General features: G+C 43.4%; 1 protein-coding gene across 1 annotated transcript in view; it reads right to left on the bottom strand.

Moving 5' to 3' along the window:
* GRIN2A (glutamate ionotropic receptor NMDA type subunit 2A) overlaps nucleotides 1–14,965 on the bottom strand; it is a 150,864-nt gene extending 135,899 nt beyond the window's left edge. Inside the window, exons 1-2 of the mRNA XM_041462764.1 lie at nucleotides 14,731–14,965; nucleotides 11,888–12,310 (exon numbers count right to left, since the gene is read on the bottom strand). Coding sequence (XP_041318698.1) covers nucleotides 11,888–12,310; nucleotides 14,731–14,748 — 441 coding nt within the window. The 5' untranslated portion in view covers nucleotides 14,749–14,965. The remainder of the gene's footprint in view (nucleotides 1–11,887; nucleotides 12,311–14,730) is intronic.
* Nucleotides 14,966–16,182: the final 1,217 nt, after the last annotated feature.

The following is a 16,182-nucleotide window of genomic DNA, read 5'->3' as shown; positions in this document are numbered from 1 at the left end:
GTCAGGATCCCACAAGCAGGATTTTGGTTTTCCATGTGGACTTGTATTTCTTTTCCTCGTGGCAGTTTGTTCCTCAGCTTTTAGAAATGCCTTTGCTGACCTAGAGAGCTTTCTTCTGCATAACTTATTTAAAACTAAGGTTTTGCATGCCTATAACCTACTTTGTACAGTTAAAAACATGCAGTAGAGTGTGTGAGACGTGCAAGTTCGTTCTTATTTTAGCTGAAATTTTCCACTGCTTTCAGGCAGTGTCCACTGAGGGCTCCAGTGCAGATTAACAAGTCAGTAGGGTCTACACTGGAATAAGGATTGCTGAGGTGGACTGTTACACTTTATTATTGCCTGAAATCTCTCTCTATTTTAAGATCTCTGCCTCATACTGTAAAAAAGTTAAATCAAAAACCAGCTTCTCTTAAACCAGGAGTCATCCCATACCAGGAAAGAGCCAGAAAAATTAACTTAAAACAATTCAAACAAGCACACTAAAGATTGGTAAGATTTTCAATGACCAGTAAAGACACACATACTGCAGGTGACAGCTGGGACCACAAGCTTCCAACACATTCATTTAAATTTTTATTCAGAGATCATGTGATGTGTTTTTATGAGAAATTGGGAATCTCATTTAAAAATCTGTATATTGTGAGAGTATATAGTGAAAATATCTGAATATAGTGAGAAGACAATGAGCAAGAGTTCAGGATATTATAGCATGATTTTTTATTATTATTATTTGCACCTGTCCTAAGTCATCAATTTACTGTAATTTTTTCACTGATCATTGGAAATATTTCAGCTACTTTTATACTATCAAATAGTGATGGATAGTAAAGAGCAACATCCTGAAGCCTGAGAAAGGTTAGAAAAGGTGTGACATTATTTTTGCAGTTGTTAAGACTGGTAAAAATGACAGGATAAGTATATCTGGAAATGGCTATGAAGATAATTTTTGTCTTTATCTAACCCAAAGTGTGGAGGGGATCGTGTAATTTGTATTTTCCCCTCCCTAAGTAGGCTCACCCCACAAAGAGCCAAGGCTGTCCTTGCCTGGCTCCTCCCTGAGCTCTGTTCTCTGCAGACACTGCTCATTTTCAGCCTCATGATCCAACCAGATGTTAGACAACATCAGGATTTGTGTCATTCAGGATCCAGAATTTGTTCAGTGCACGTAATAACAATTTAGGTACTAAGTGCCAGTGAACCTGAGTCTCAGAATGGTATTTCTAAAGTAACAACAACACACTCACATACAGGGCAGACTGCAAAATTAGCAATCACCTAAGACAGTGGGAAGAAATTTGCTTCCATATCTTTTCCTGTCAGTCTGTCCTCTCCACAAGTATTCTAAAGGCCCTAATGGGAGATGCAAAATTCAGAATTAAATTATAAAAGGGAATTATGATTATATTTTGAGACTCCAGTTCCTAAAAAATGCAAGGTACTAGGCACTCCCACAAAGCACCTGAACAGAGTCAATATAGATCCATGGAAAAAAGTACTTATATTACAAATCAGAGAATAAGTGAGCACTCTTTGCATTTTTGTAGAAATGAAACTTACACAGATAAGCATCAGTAGCCAACCAAGTGCACAGCAAAACAAGGGGAGGATCTTGTTTCAGGAAAGCCTGTAACAGACTCCCTGCCTCAGAGGTTATACTAAAGGAAAAAAACAAGAGCAGTAGGGAAATTTTAAATTGCATGAGAATGGATACAAGTAGACACTCCAATACATAATTTCCAGATGGTTAACTCCAGCCCAGACTCCCCACATTGCTACAGGAAAAGCAAGAACCTCCCTGTACAAGTATACAAAGTAGTCAATGAATGCAGAAGGAATGACTTAGGACTGAAAAGGATTGCCCAAAATCCCAAGGTCAGGAGTCCTGAAAAGATAGAGATGGAAACTGTTCAGAATTTTGAGTAATTCTGGTTTTCTCATGCTGGTTTGTTTTTTTTTCACAAAAGATCACTTCCATGAGTAATTTTATTTCTGTTTTATCATCATCTCAGTTCCCCACCAAGACTGCCCTAGCTCACCTGGCTCAGTTTATACTCCTTTCCTCTATTTCCTGCTTATAAATAGGAAGATGTTTGGCTTAAATTCATAGTTTTTACTTTGTTCTTGGGACCCCTGAGAATATTTATTTGCTCCAATTAAGACGATTTTAGCAACAGTCTTCTGTGCTCTGTGTACACTGAAAGAGTTCCAGTATTCCTAAAATTCAGGAATACAGAATTTTAAGTAGAGAGGTGTATTCCCTCCTACCCACCTTTGCTTCTGCTAGAAGTAAATTAAGGCAATAAATGGAAGGAAGAAAAAAAAAAAAAAAAAAGCCATCCTAAATAGCATGACAGTCAAGCATAAAGTGGAATGGCAAATGGATGGGGCGCAGCTGAAGGCTCCAGCAGAGGAGGGGGTTTGGAAGCAGCTTTTGGGAAGGAGGTTGGCAGACAATGGACTGGGTAAGGAAAATCCAGTCTAAGAACAAGTGAACAAGTATTTCTTTTTACAACTTCTGCACCAGTTTGCTGTTACATAGTTGTGGGACAGAGCTTAAAGTTTCACATGCTAAGCAGCTGAGCCATGCACATCTTTCCCTGGAGCCCAGATTCCACAAAAGGTAATGTCAGCCTTTTTGCAAATAACAGTGGTTAAATGCAGATAAAGGAGAGAGGAGGGGATGGCAAACAGATCAGAACAAAATAAAGGACAGGGTTAGCTTGTTTCCTACAAAAATAATATGACTGCAGAAAATAAACCAGGTCATCCTAAATGGTACTTGACTAGAATACAGACACATAATTCATAATTCTGGCATTTGTTTTCTTACGATGAATTCACAAGCCTTATCTCATCCCAATTAGGTACTTCATATAGCTCTGATGCCTATATCAACACAATTTACTCAGAACTCTTAATTAGCCTCACACACAAAAAATAACAGGCAATTTGTCTGGTAATTATATGTTTCTGTAACTCCTAAAAGCAACTTGTTACTTAGAAGAGATTACCTTAATTGTATTTTCTCTCATACCTAATTGTGTTGCAAATTTTGTCGAGCTGAAAGGTGGCTATAAAATCCCTGCTCTTTCTTCTTTCATAGTAGTTCTACATAAACAGTGTGTTTCCACTAGACACAAAATCAATGCAGTGAAAACAAAGCAGTCCTATTGCTAATTTAGTCACGTGAACAGCCAAACTGCTCAGCACAAATAGGCAAAACTTTCCATCAATAAAGTTACAGAAATCTTGAACCAAAAGTTAGGACACTAAAAACAAATCATCACTGTCAAGAAAAGGAAGGGAAAAAAAAAAAAAAAAAAAAAAGGAGAAGATAAGCAGCTTTCCACTCAGCAATCCTTTGAATGAAACATGTTTATAGAAATATCTTGCTGCAATGTGCACAAAAGGCACGTTATAAATAGCCACAAACACTGAGCAGAGGCCATGGAGCAAGACCAGCACTGGTGCTCTCAGTCATGCTGCAGCAAGGAACTTGTGACAAGGAAATGGTTCAGCCTATCTTCATTAAAAGCCTAGAAGGAAATTACTTTCCCAAATCTATGATGGAGACAGGAAGCCCAAAACACTGACTGAGGAGTCATGGTAATGAAGCACCTCTCCAAGAAAGCTCACTCAAAATCAAAATCAAGGGATGCACAAAGTTGAGAGATATATGGTCTTGATCTGAAAAAAATCTACTTTATCCAAGCTACCCTAAAATGGCTGGAGATGATCCTACTGGGAATCCCACTACTGTTAGCCAATGCAGCACACCAAAGCACCACCACCTGTAGGCTCCATCTCAAGGAGTAGGTAAATCATTGAAAAATATTAAAAGCATGAAGATTACCACCTGTTTTTCTCTCACCCTTCCTTCACTTTCAGCAAGGGAATCTAGGAGAAAGCAGGGAGAAGAGCCTGCATGTATACCAAAAAACACTGACCTTGATTTCTCAGGTCTGATCACACCCAAATATGAAACAAAATATGTCCAAAGAGATGTCTTTCTTTCAAAAGAAATGGAGATTGATTTGGAGCTGTATGCAGAATATTACAATGTTTTACTCAAATCTCATCCAGAACCCTTTAATGTGTTTCTCAGTGTGTTACAGCCAGAAGGAAGTGTACCTCTGTTTTGAATGTGCCTGTCCAAAATGTGTTAATCTTGCTAAGCAAGATGGACCAATGTACAAGCAAAGGGAGTTACTGCCGTGCTCTAGAAGTTTATGGCCAATCTGACCTCAGAGATGATCTGGATCTCCTAAATTTAGTTCAGTCTCTGTAGCTGTCGAAGAGAACAGAAAAGAAATGGATTATACAAGCCATCTACATTCATGAATTATTTCTTTAATCCACAAGTGAAACTGAAAGAATCAGTATGCAAATAATAATCTTAGTCACAAATTTGGACTAGACATGGTTCCTTTTTCAAGAGGTTTAAATCATTCGCAAAGGTTAATCAGGGAGCCCCATCTACCCCTCAGCCCAGGAGCCCAGAAAGGACAAACCTTTCTCCAGAGGAATTTTGCTCTTCCCCAAATAAGAGACAACTTGTACACCTGGAACCTCCTCCTCCCTTCAAATACTGAGGATTTTTGATCAGTTAAGCTTCATGTATATGGAATGTACAGAAAAAACTGCTGTAGTGAAAGGAGACAATGTTAACTGCATATTAAACTTACAGCAGCTGGGCACCAACCCCATCAGCAACTTGGAATATCACATTTGCATATCAGCAAAACTCATTTTCCTGCTGGTTGTTCAGTTCTTATACCACAGTTTTGCACACTTCAATTTCTTTCCAAGACATCTCCCCTTCTAACTAACCACTCTTATTTCCAGTTCTGGTTTCACAGAGCTGTGAGTTTCACCTTTTCCCTGACCCAGACTATCAAGTCTCAGGACAGAGGAAGATACATCCTGCATTTCCCAAAGGGCACAAAAGGTTTTCCTTGAAAGAGTGGGGAGACAGAGCATAATTCCTGAGCAGCACTGTCCCTGCAGGGCCATGAGAGCCCAGCTGGGTGTCCCCCTGGAGAAGCCAGAGGGGCCTGGGCTGAGACACTGAACACACTGCAGAACTGGAGCTCTGCACTCAGCGAATTGAACCACGTGCAGTGTTACAAACTCTGCCTCCAGCTCATGCACCTCAGTTGCAAGCACAGAGGTTTTCTCCTAAGGACATTAAGTCTAAATCTAATATAAATAGCCAATGATGCTGCTGCAGCTTTATGTATTTATTTCAGTGAAGTACAGAAGAAAATATCTCAAGGATTTAAACAAACAATATGGTGACAGATGGTGTGGAGACAATCCAGGCTGGGCTCTCCCAGTAAAATCCACACAACTTCATAGCTCCAGGGAAAAGTAGAGGCAAAGGAGGAAGGAGGAGGGAAGAGGGGAAGAGAAAGAGTACACACAAACCAGATGACCATAGATTTGTAAAAAATAAAAGCTACAGTCTGCAAATTCTTTCTGTGCATCTATACAAAGCCCTTTGTACCATCACCATGTAGGCAGATCTATCCCAGAATCTTCCAAGCAAAATAAAAAAAAAAAAAAATTACAGAGAAATTCTTCAAATTAAATTGTTAGTTCAAATAAGTGACAAAACACACTAATGAACTGTCTATTCAAGTAATCTAAGCATCCTCAAAAATAATTAATAGATGAAACACAAAAAAATGTGTTTGACATTATATCAAAGCCCTTCTGTTCTGTACACTGCATAATTTTAGACTTTCAGGTACATTCTCTGGATAATTCTAATTGCTAGAATCTTGCTATGTATTTTGTAATGGCCTATAATTATTTTATAGCTTAAAAGGAATAATTTTTAATTTTTTATTTGAGAATCTTCTTGGGAAAAAAATTCCAAAAATGCCACCAGGAGTTTCTGCAAGGTGAAAATGATGCTGAAGGTCTTGTGTCCTACTTTCACAGCCCAGGAGTCTGCTGTGTTGTAATTACCCACAGGCAGGCAATAGTTTGGAGAGATTGCATGGGTGATCTACAACAGGGACTTGGTAGCAGTTTTAAGATGTTGCTGCTCAAAACAAAGACACTTAAAGATTTCTATTTTCAAGGTAAAACTGTAAGAACAGTCTGAAGAGAAAGAAAACAGTAGCTTTGGATGAAAATATATAGCTTACTGCAAAGGACTAAAGTGAAGCCAAGCACTCCTCTCACCTCAATGAGGGTGTGTGGAAACCAACCCTGCACCCTCAGCTCAGCTGCAGCTATAAATTTAAGCAAACTAAAATATCAGGAACTTACCCACACCTAAATTGCCTTCCTTCTACCTTGGAAAATTAAACTAAATATCCCTCCCTTGAGCTCCATAAGAGTCTACTCTTGCAGTATTCCAGAAATTCGTCCATGTTTACCTTCACTGAATTAAGAGGGATAAACTTACATGGACAAGTGAATGAGGAATAATACGATCACCTCTAGGAAAATATATTGCTAGGAAAACCCTTTAAAAAAAGGAGTGGGAGAAAGTGGGAGAGCAAGAAAGCAAAGTTCACATCATTAATATAATGCTCCTCTGAGTTCCAAGACCCAATTGAAAGCAGCAAACACTCCCAGCCATGCCAGCACAGGAATAGCAATGTCTAAACCAGCAGGCTCTATCCCAACCACCTCACCCTGGCACAGCACTGCCTCCTGAGAAGGAAAAACACAGGATATTGTATCCACTCACTTCATTCTCCTCAGCAGGGCAAATCTCAGGCACATTTTTGAACATTTAACACCACTGATCACAGAATGTGTGTGTAAAAGGTACCACCACAGGTTACATTCTAGGTCTAAAAATCTTATGGATGTGCAAGACTTTCTTAAAAGTACATATAGATTGGCTTTGTAGATAAGTAAACACAGATTTGCAAGGAGGTCAGTGCTACATTTCTATTGCAGCTCAAAATAAAAATTAGAATATCTGAAGGTTATTCTTCCCATAGGAACCTTCATACAGCTAGAAAGGAAGAAAATCAAATTCAATTGCTTCTTTAGATGAGTCAGAAGCTGGAAATATTGTGTGCAACAGACTATGTAGTAGTGCAAGCTACTATGTCTAGACCTGAAACAGCAGTTCTATGAATACTGCTATTTTTGCACTAAAGTATTTATTAATCTGTGGTTTAATCTTCCAAACAGTAACAAAGCCAACGTGAGTATCATGCTCAGACACATAGTGCCATACACATCAGCCATCAGTAAGGGGGGGAATGAAAAGTTGCTATTATAGAAAATGTTAAATTTACAGTTTTCTACAATGCAATACAGAACTGCTTTTACAAGACAACTAAACAGGCTGGACAGAAATCTACATATGCATATGGCAGACACATGAATTAAAGAGAACATTCCATGTAGTATGACCTCCAGAAAAGATTCTACAATAAAAAACCAATCCAACACCCCCTGCCATCCATCAAACAATGCCGAAAGCATTAGGAGTTGAAGCACACTTACACATAGTACAAAAGTTAGGTGTGGCTTTTGAACCTTTTTGGTCCTTCAGAGAATCCCTGTGCCATGGAGACATTGGGCAAAGAAGCCGGAGGATGTGTGGAGGAACTTTAACATCTAAGTCACATACAGATAAGGGAGCATAAATGCTCCTGAGCCAGGAGTCTGGGTGGGCTCTGATCACAGCTGCTTAGAGCTCTGGTTTGCACAAGTGCAGCGCAGTTTTTGCCTCTCAAATAAGCTAAAACGAGCAATTCCAGCTATACCTATAGAGAGGTGAAAATGACAAGTAATGCAAGCATCTGCAACTATTTCACTAAAGTACCCAAAAAATCACCACCAAAAGAATGAAAGATTTCAAAGTAGAGTTTCCCTCAGTGCTTATTAGCAATCAGATGCCTTGCTGCTGAAGTGTCCCGGCAGTGCCCCAGGGCCCGGGGCCGTGGCTGAACGTGGGTCAGCCGCGCTCCCTCTCGGCGGCACACCGAGCCTGGCTGCGGCAGCAGCGGCTGCTCCGGCAGGGACTGCTCCCCTCGCAGCACCCACGAGGCCTTGGCTGCAGTCCCCTGTCCTATTTGGGGTCTCCCCATACAAGACACCAATGTATTCAAGGAAGTCCAAAGGACTGCAAGTGTAAGGGCTGAAGGAACCTTTTCCCCAGGAAAGCGACAGGTAAGGAGCGCTGTAATTGAAGCCTACAACGGCACCGAGACAGAGTGGGACTTGGATTCACAGCAAAAGAACAAAAGCCTGTGGTATCAAGGGAAACTCTAATGAGATAAAAGGAAAATATTTGCATGGTGAGAGAGGTTAATTACTGAAACAGATTGCCCAGAGAGGCTGTGGTATCTAGTTCAGGGAGATATTCAAAACTTGATTGGATGATCTGATTTTGATATTAGCTCATCAGAGAGCAAGGGCTGGGTTAGACAACCTCCAGCAACCCTGTCTGACCTCCAGGGCTCTCGTAGAATCATTGTGCAGTAATATATAGCACTTACCTTTTGGAAATCAGTTAGTTATTTTGCATAACATTTCCAGATCTGTTCCAAGAAGTACCACTTTGTGATAGCCCTTCTGGAAAACTACCCTCACCCTTAGCACTTCTTGACTATGTTATAACTGTGAGCGCTTCCACAACAGTAAAATGCCTCAAATTATGTATTTCAGAAAGACTTCTAGAAAGATTTAGGTTTGCAATAGGCAAAAGCAGTATGGTTCAAAGACACTAAATATTCCTGGACGTATTTACAATACACAGGGATAATTTTCCCACATGTGAAGAAGTCTTTTAGCATTGACACAGAACTAACCATGATGTTCTCTTTTTTTTAAAAAAAAACTACCACAAATACTACCATTATAATCATAGTATGTGGTGAAACAAAGGTAACTATGTTTGAAACCAAATGCTCAAGTCAGAAAACAGTTCCTAAGCAATGTTTGTGTTGAGATGTCTCAAATGTCAAGAGATACAAGATGAATAAACAGCCAGCCTGTTTTCAGCATCCTCCAAGGGATGCTGATGCACAGCAGGCTGGCACAGATGCCCCAGACAATTCTCGTCCTGTTTCAGCAGACTATCCCACATCTGAATATGTTTGAAGTGCATGGCAGAACTGGGGACCAAAGCCAAGGAGCAATTCATTGGCAGGAGAGCTCCTGCCAAGAGCAGGTGATAAAATCACCTGGAGCAGAGCACATGGCACTGCCCAAAGGGTATCTCTGCAACACAGTCAGGATCAGGTAAATGCCATAAACCCCCAGGTGTCCCATTGGTTTGTTGGTAGTGTTTGGACAGCTGATGTCAGATGAAAATAGATCAGCAAGGTTTAGAAAACATTTCAGTTTGGTTGGCTTCACATGCCTGTCTATTTTCCATGTCTGAATCATGCAAAATCTCTCCTCAGATGGCGCAGGCAAACTCTGAGCAAACTGAAGCAGGGCTGGGCTGGCAAAGGAGGTAGTCTAGACAACACACCACTCACCCCAGATGTTCAGACAGGGACACAGTGCTTCCAAAGCTGTATGTCCTGCATTAATCACTGCAAACTTCAAATGTGGCCATACCTCATTCTTAGAAATATAAAATAATTTTTTTTTTACAGATATGGGTCCTCAGTCCAGATTGACATTGACATAATATTTATTAGCCACAAGGAATATGGTAGCTTATCCCCTCTGAGTCATTCAGTGAAGTCCTCAGCAGTATAAGCATTATAAATGAGCTCCCATTCCTGTGCCCTCAGTTGAGTTGAGTTCAGCATCACATAACCACCTGCACAGCACTCATACAATAAGGACATAAATGGAATGGCTTTATTAGAGTGCCAGAGCACTACATCCACAAGCAGGAGTGGGACCAGGCACCTTTTGCATAGCCAGGCATCTCAATGCATGAGACAAAGCAGGAGACTTAAAATATATCTTCACAAGTCAGCCAACACCTATGTGTGCCAGCTAAAATCCTGACAGTGACTTGAGAGATTTCATGTTTCCAATCCTTCTCCCTCAGATTTCATCTCCCCGCCTTTATGACAGCACTGTGAATTTCAACTTCATCTCCATGGAATTCGTTCCTAAATGAATGGTTAATTGAGTGACACCTGCAAGTGTCATTACTGAGATGTTCCAAACCCCATTGCAAGACACTGCACATTGCAAAGGTCAGGCTGAAAATTAAGGCAATATTAGTTACATGAACAAACAATTCCTTCAGCCAATTCAAGCTACTGAAGGCTGCTCTGTTAGATTGTTTTAACACACAAAAGACAATTTTGATTTCCCAAATGGAAATCTTAGAAGTTAAATTTCAACAGGAAAGTTTGCTAATAAAACTTTGATAACCCCTAAAATAAAAGACGGTGACACAATAATGATAATATTAGCATACAGTGAAAACAGTAATAATTTACTGAGACAAAAAAAAATAGACTGTTTCATTTTCTACAGGCTCTTACATAAAAATAAAAATAGATCTGTATCAGTAACATCCTGCATCTGCTACCAAGAGTGAAGATGATTCTGTAAGAATTTCTTCCAGTGTTTCATCACTTAGCCCTGGCTGAGATCAAGTGTTCTTACACTGGCAGACACAGTTAAGTGAAATATCTATTAAATAGAAGCACTAAATACATATAAACCCAGCTTTAAAAGACAAGTAAATCTGCACTGTAATGTAAAAGCACATGAAATAACTGCCTCTGTAATTTGGTCACTGCAATTGCATTTAAGACAGCAGCATTGACTGTAATGATCTTTCTGTATAAATCAAGATATCAATGCCATCTCTGCTATAATTCAGTAGTTATTGTCCTCCCCTTGTATGACAAGCTCTCAAGGAAGATTTTTCAAAATACCAAGAGAAACAGACCTCCCATCCCAATGGAAAAAAAGTTTATTCCAGAGGTAAAATGTTTCCAAAGTTCAAAGCTGATTCCTCAATCAAAATTAACCCTGCTTCTCTTCCCCCCTTAGTTCACAAAATAATATATCTGGACCACTTCCTTTTCAGATGTGTTCAGATGTGTTTACTATTCAAAGTCACTAGTAAGAAAAAATAATAATAAATTAATAAGGAACCCAAAAGTACAGTAATACCAGGAAATAATTCACAATTCACATTAAAGATCCTCAAGTGCTGGCAAACCAATGACTCCCACATCTGCACTCTCTCTGAGCTCTCCTCTCTCACACCTCAGTGGGAGCTCCTCTGACTTGCAGGCAAGGCAGAGTCCCCAGCAGAGCTGAGCCCTGCACTGAGTGCCTGTCTCACAACAGATTACATAAAAATATGCTTTCCAACAAGACTATCTATCATTATCTCCAGATTTCAGACAGCTCTTACTGGATTTTCATGAACTACAGTAGCAAAGTAGAACTATCCAGTTAGCAAAAATCTCATTCAATAAATTCTTGGAATGCAGTGGTTCAAGTGGGCATGACTACTTAATTCAGACACTGTACTGGATCACTAAAGTCTGGCTCATTATTGTCCTATTATTACTGTTGCACCCAGATACATTCAGGTCTATTGCTTGCTATTTCTCATAACACCACAGAACATCTGCTTATAGTTTTACATCTTACCCTCAAAATCATTTTAGGAACCTACTATTAAAGTTCTATTAAAGTTTTTTAACTGACCATCATTCCATGTGCTGGAGAGTAATATCTCATTAGGGCTGCTTTTATAGTGTAAGAAAGTTGAGTTTCAGGCAGAAGCCCCAGACTATTTCTGAATATTTGATGAGCCATCAACAAAGACACCATCATGCATACTTTTTTCTTTAAGTACAGAGAGACAATTAAGAGCATCTTTTTCCACTGCTTGTAGAAATTATTCATGGTAGAGACCAATACAATGAAGTACATCAGAATAGCAAGAGCTCTTAATAAATTTTCCTACCTTATCTGCCATTATCATGGAGGCCCCGCCATGAATTCCAAGAATTGGAATAGAAGTCTGAGATGAAATAAAATCCAAAATCTGAGCTACTGCCTCCTGATCTGTGTCATCTCCAAAAACCACTCCATGGATCTTGGTGCCTGACATCAAGTCACAAACATGTGTTATGATGCTCTTAGGGTCAGTCTGGTTCACAAGAAGAGTCACTACATTGATATCAACAGTCAGGTCTGCTGACATTTCCCTGGTCCAGAGAGCTCTGATATCTCTCTCTGTTATGTATTTGGTCCTTCCCAGAATCACTGCAATGTTCAGGATGGGATAATTTTTCTCTGCTCCACGAACAAGATCCAAAGGTGCCAGAAGAGCTTGGAGTACCAGGAGAGCACAGCCAATTTTCCTCATCTTTGCCAGCTTTATCCCCTGTAAAAGTGATCACAATGTATAAGAAGAACATAGAGAAAAATATATATACTGCATATCTTCAAAGAAGGTTTTAAACAGAAAGCTTCTGGGTATAATGCAAACTTTAGCAGCTTTTTATAAAGCATCCTTCAACTTAGTTCCAAGTCAAGCCTCTTATATCTTATCAAAAACTTGGCTTCATGACAGTATTACAGCTGGCCTTCCATGAGCAAGGCAAAAACTGTAGCAGAAGTTCAGGGAAAAGACCCATTAACATTCTTCCTGGATAGCCAACAAAATTAAAATGACTGACATCATTTTAAAAAGACATTATCATCCTTCTCTTTAACCTTGCTGTGCTAAAATAGGTAAAAGAAATCTTTTTCCATCCAGAATATTTTTCTTCATCCTGGACATCTATTTAAACTTTAGTCGTGGTCTATCAGAGAGAGGTATTTTAGCCCAAAATGAGAGAAGTGAGTCAGAGGTCTGCTGGAAAGCCCAGTCCACACACTCCATACATCTCACAGCATCCCAAACCCATGCTGGTTTATTTCTGAAGATCCCTCCGAGGCAGCCGCTGCTTAAGGAATCCTACTGCATTTCTGGAACAGATTCAAAAGCACAATATTCTATCTTAATTCTTTTCTGTCCTCTCATGCAGCATTCAGAACTTGAGCATCTCAGAACTGCTGATCTCGGACACAAAGTTGTCCCTAGTGTTGAACGGGAGGGTGTTCCATAAATGAGCATCGCTGCATTGGTTACCTCATGTCTTCACTGAATCTCTGTAGGGGGCTGAATACAGACGGAGCAGGATGGGGAGAGAGATGAGCACAGAAGGGATCTGAACTATCTGAAGGAGGGAGAAGGGGAGCAGGTCTGACTCTGCAAGATCTCCCCGTGTTTCTGTGCCCCGGGGGATTTCCACCCCCACAACTGGCTCTCTGCTAGCTGCAAGAAGGGAGTCCCTGTGCCACATAAAGCCAAGCTTGTTGCAGAGCGTCACGCAGAACACACAAGCGGGGCTGGCCAATCACGGTGGCATTTTTCAGATCTCCCCTCTCATCCTGCCAGCCCTATCTCCATCCTCAGTCACGGCCGCTGAAACACACAGCCAGACACGGGCTTGCAGCATCACCACCTCCTTTCGGGGCACACAAGGAGACGAGCACTCGACAGAGCACTGAACTGCACATCAGCGCCTCCTGATTCACCGCGGGCCAGGACCCGCCGACTGCTCCCGCACCAGCGGCGGCACGGAGCGCGGTGGAACAGCAAACCGAACTGCCCCGGCTTCCTCCCGAGCCCGAGGAAGGCTCAGGGCCCCCGAGCCCCCCACTCCGAGCCCCGCTCCCAGCCCCGCTCGGATCCCGGCTCGCTGGCGCCCGGAGCGCGGGCCGGCGGCGGCGCGAGGGCGCCCCCCTGCGGGCGCGGGCCGCACGTACCCAGCGCCTCAGGAGACGGAGCGGCGGCGGCTGCCGGAGGTGCCGGTGCTGCTGTCGGTGTCGCTGCAGGACATGTCGCGACCGCGGGCATGTCGCGCCCCTCGCTGCCCGGGCTCAGGGGTGGCCTCCGCGCCGCTGGCCGCACTCGTGATCCCCGCCGCAGCCTGCGAGCGACATCGCATCCCGGGAGGGCAGCTACGTGGACAGGGAGACAGGCAAGGGGGGGCTGGACACGGGGGGGACGGGACGGGACAGCGAGGGGACGAGAGGAGACGGGGAGAAGCCGTTAGTCAGGTTGCAGATTTGACAGGAGAAAAAGAAATATACTTCGATCGCATGAACGGAAATAAAGTGACTACACTCAAAAGTTCCCCCCCTTCACTTAGATTTCCGCTCTTTCTAAAAGCAGCTCCGTGAGCCCTCAGCCGTCCGGGATACGTCCCTCATCTTATCCAGGTCAGGAATATCCTGAGCTCCCAACTGCCCGTTTGCTTCCAAGTGAGATGGACGGGTTTGAGCGCTAAGGGACGAGACGTCCAACCAGGAAAGCGCAGCTAGAAGCAAACTAATTAATATGAGCAAGGGCAGGAGTTTTCTTGGCAGGTTCAAAACAAGCATAACCTGGAGCATAGCTAAAGCGGCGCGGGATAAAGCTCTTTTCGCTCCTGAAACGGAACAGCTTCGTTCCCAATTTACCATAAATAAACCCAGGGAGACACTATAGCAGAGCCCACCACGGAAAGCTCGATTGCTCTGATTTTTTTCATTCACAATTCCCAGTAAATATGCATGAAGGCAGTTCTTCAAGCAACCCCAGCTCTATGTAGGACGCTGGCGCGCCAGGCAAAGCAGCCGGCATCCCCTCACCGGCCCTCGGTGCTGGCGGGGAGCTCGGAGCGCAGCCCCGGCCGGAGGAGCCGGCCCCGCCGAGAGCCCTGCGCGGCGCCCGGGGCTGGGCGCGATCCGGGCTCCCCACCAGGCGATACTTACTGCATTCTCCCTCCACATAGTTCCAGTTTAAAGATCCTCAAAGTCATTTCAGTAGATTCCTTTGCAAACAATGAAGTGGAAAATAGGTCCCTTAACGCCTGGATTTCATCCTGCAACTTGTTCCCACCGCAGTAAATAGCAGCCCGGCAGCTCTTTATCATTTGAAATCCCGCATGATCAAGTTTTAGCAGAGCCATTGCAACTGAGATTCGCTCTTTACTTTTGGCAGGAGGCATTTAAGAGTCTTCATCTTTTTTTTTCTTTCTTTCTTTTATTTTTTTCTCTCTTCCCTTTTTATAAATTGCGATATTGCCGCAGCAGCTCCCCAGGACGGCAGGCACGGAGCCCCCGCGCTGCTCTCGGCTGCTTGGAAGCGGCGGGGACTGGCGGCACGGGCTCCGGGAGGTGCGGCGGGCTCCACCCGGGGCCGCCTGCGCGGCGCTGCGGGCTGAGCCCGGCCCGCTCCGCTCCGCCGCCCCCGGCACCGCCGCCCTCGCAGGGGCGCAGCTCACGGCCGCCCTGTCACAGCCAGAGCAGCCGCGGATACTTTGAAGGCTTCTCCCCCACCCCACCCCCCCGCCCCGCTCTGCTTGCACAAGCAGCAGCGAATGAGTCAGACGCAGGCAATCGGGGGAGGGGGTGTCAGATCTGGGGGAACGGCGAGAACACCGGGTTTGGGGCGCAGGAGCGGCAAACTCCGGCGCTCTCCCCGCAGTAACATCCCCGGCGAAAGGTTGGTAGCCCGGGAAACCCCAGAGTGTTCTCCTTTCCCTTGATGCAGGGGCTATCAAGCAGAAATCGCTGCCGTGGGGCTCAGGGGAATGAATGTGGAGCAGCAGCTTACACACTAAAAGCAGCCCTAAAATCTCCAGACAGCAGCCAAATATCACAAAAAAGCTCTGAAGAAGTTGGCTCCATCTGCGCATCCCTGCTGCTCCATCCTCCTTTCGACATCCCCCATTCCAAAGCCTAGAGCCTGTTTCCCCATCTCCCGTTCCCCTCTCACAGCCCCGGTGCCAGACCCACGGGGCCTTGGAGCAATTCTTGCCCCCCTGCCCACACCACAGCCCACCTAAACCTCCCTCCACTACACACTGCTGTGCCTGCTCCCTCACTCCACTCCCTCCTGCTTTTTCCTTTCCACCATCCTGCTCCAGCTGCCACAACTTATTTGGTTTAGCACAAATGAATGCGCCAGCTAAGTACCACAGAGGGATGGCCTCATCCATGCTCCATCCTTTACAGCCATGTTCATTCCCACACTGAATGCTTCAGAGTAAGGCAAAGTCACACGTTTTGACAGACCCCCCACTCCTATGCCAGAGGAAACTTTTGGGTTCCAATAGGATAATGCCAAATGTTCACCCTCTGAAGTTTGCTGTTCACTACATTAAGACACAGAACACCAAGAAATCTCTCCCAAAGACATTGAACAACACATCAGCTTTACTG

The sequence above is a fragment of the Pyrgilauda ruficollis genome, unplaced genomic scaffold (genome assembly GCF_017590135.1).
Source record: "Pyrgilauda ruficollis isolate IOZ18807 unplaced genomic scaffold, ASM1759013v1 scaffold16, whole genome shotgun sequence".
NCBI lineage: Eukaryota > Metazoa > Chordata > Aves > Passeriformes > Passeridae > Pyrgilauda > Pyrgilauda ruficollis.
The sequence above is the reverse complement of the archived record's forward strand: the minus strand, read 5'-3'. Positions and strand labels throughout refer to the sequence as shown.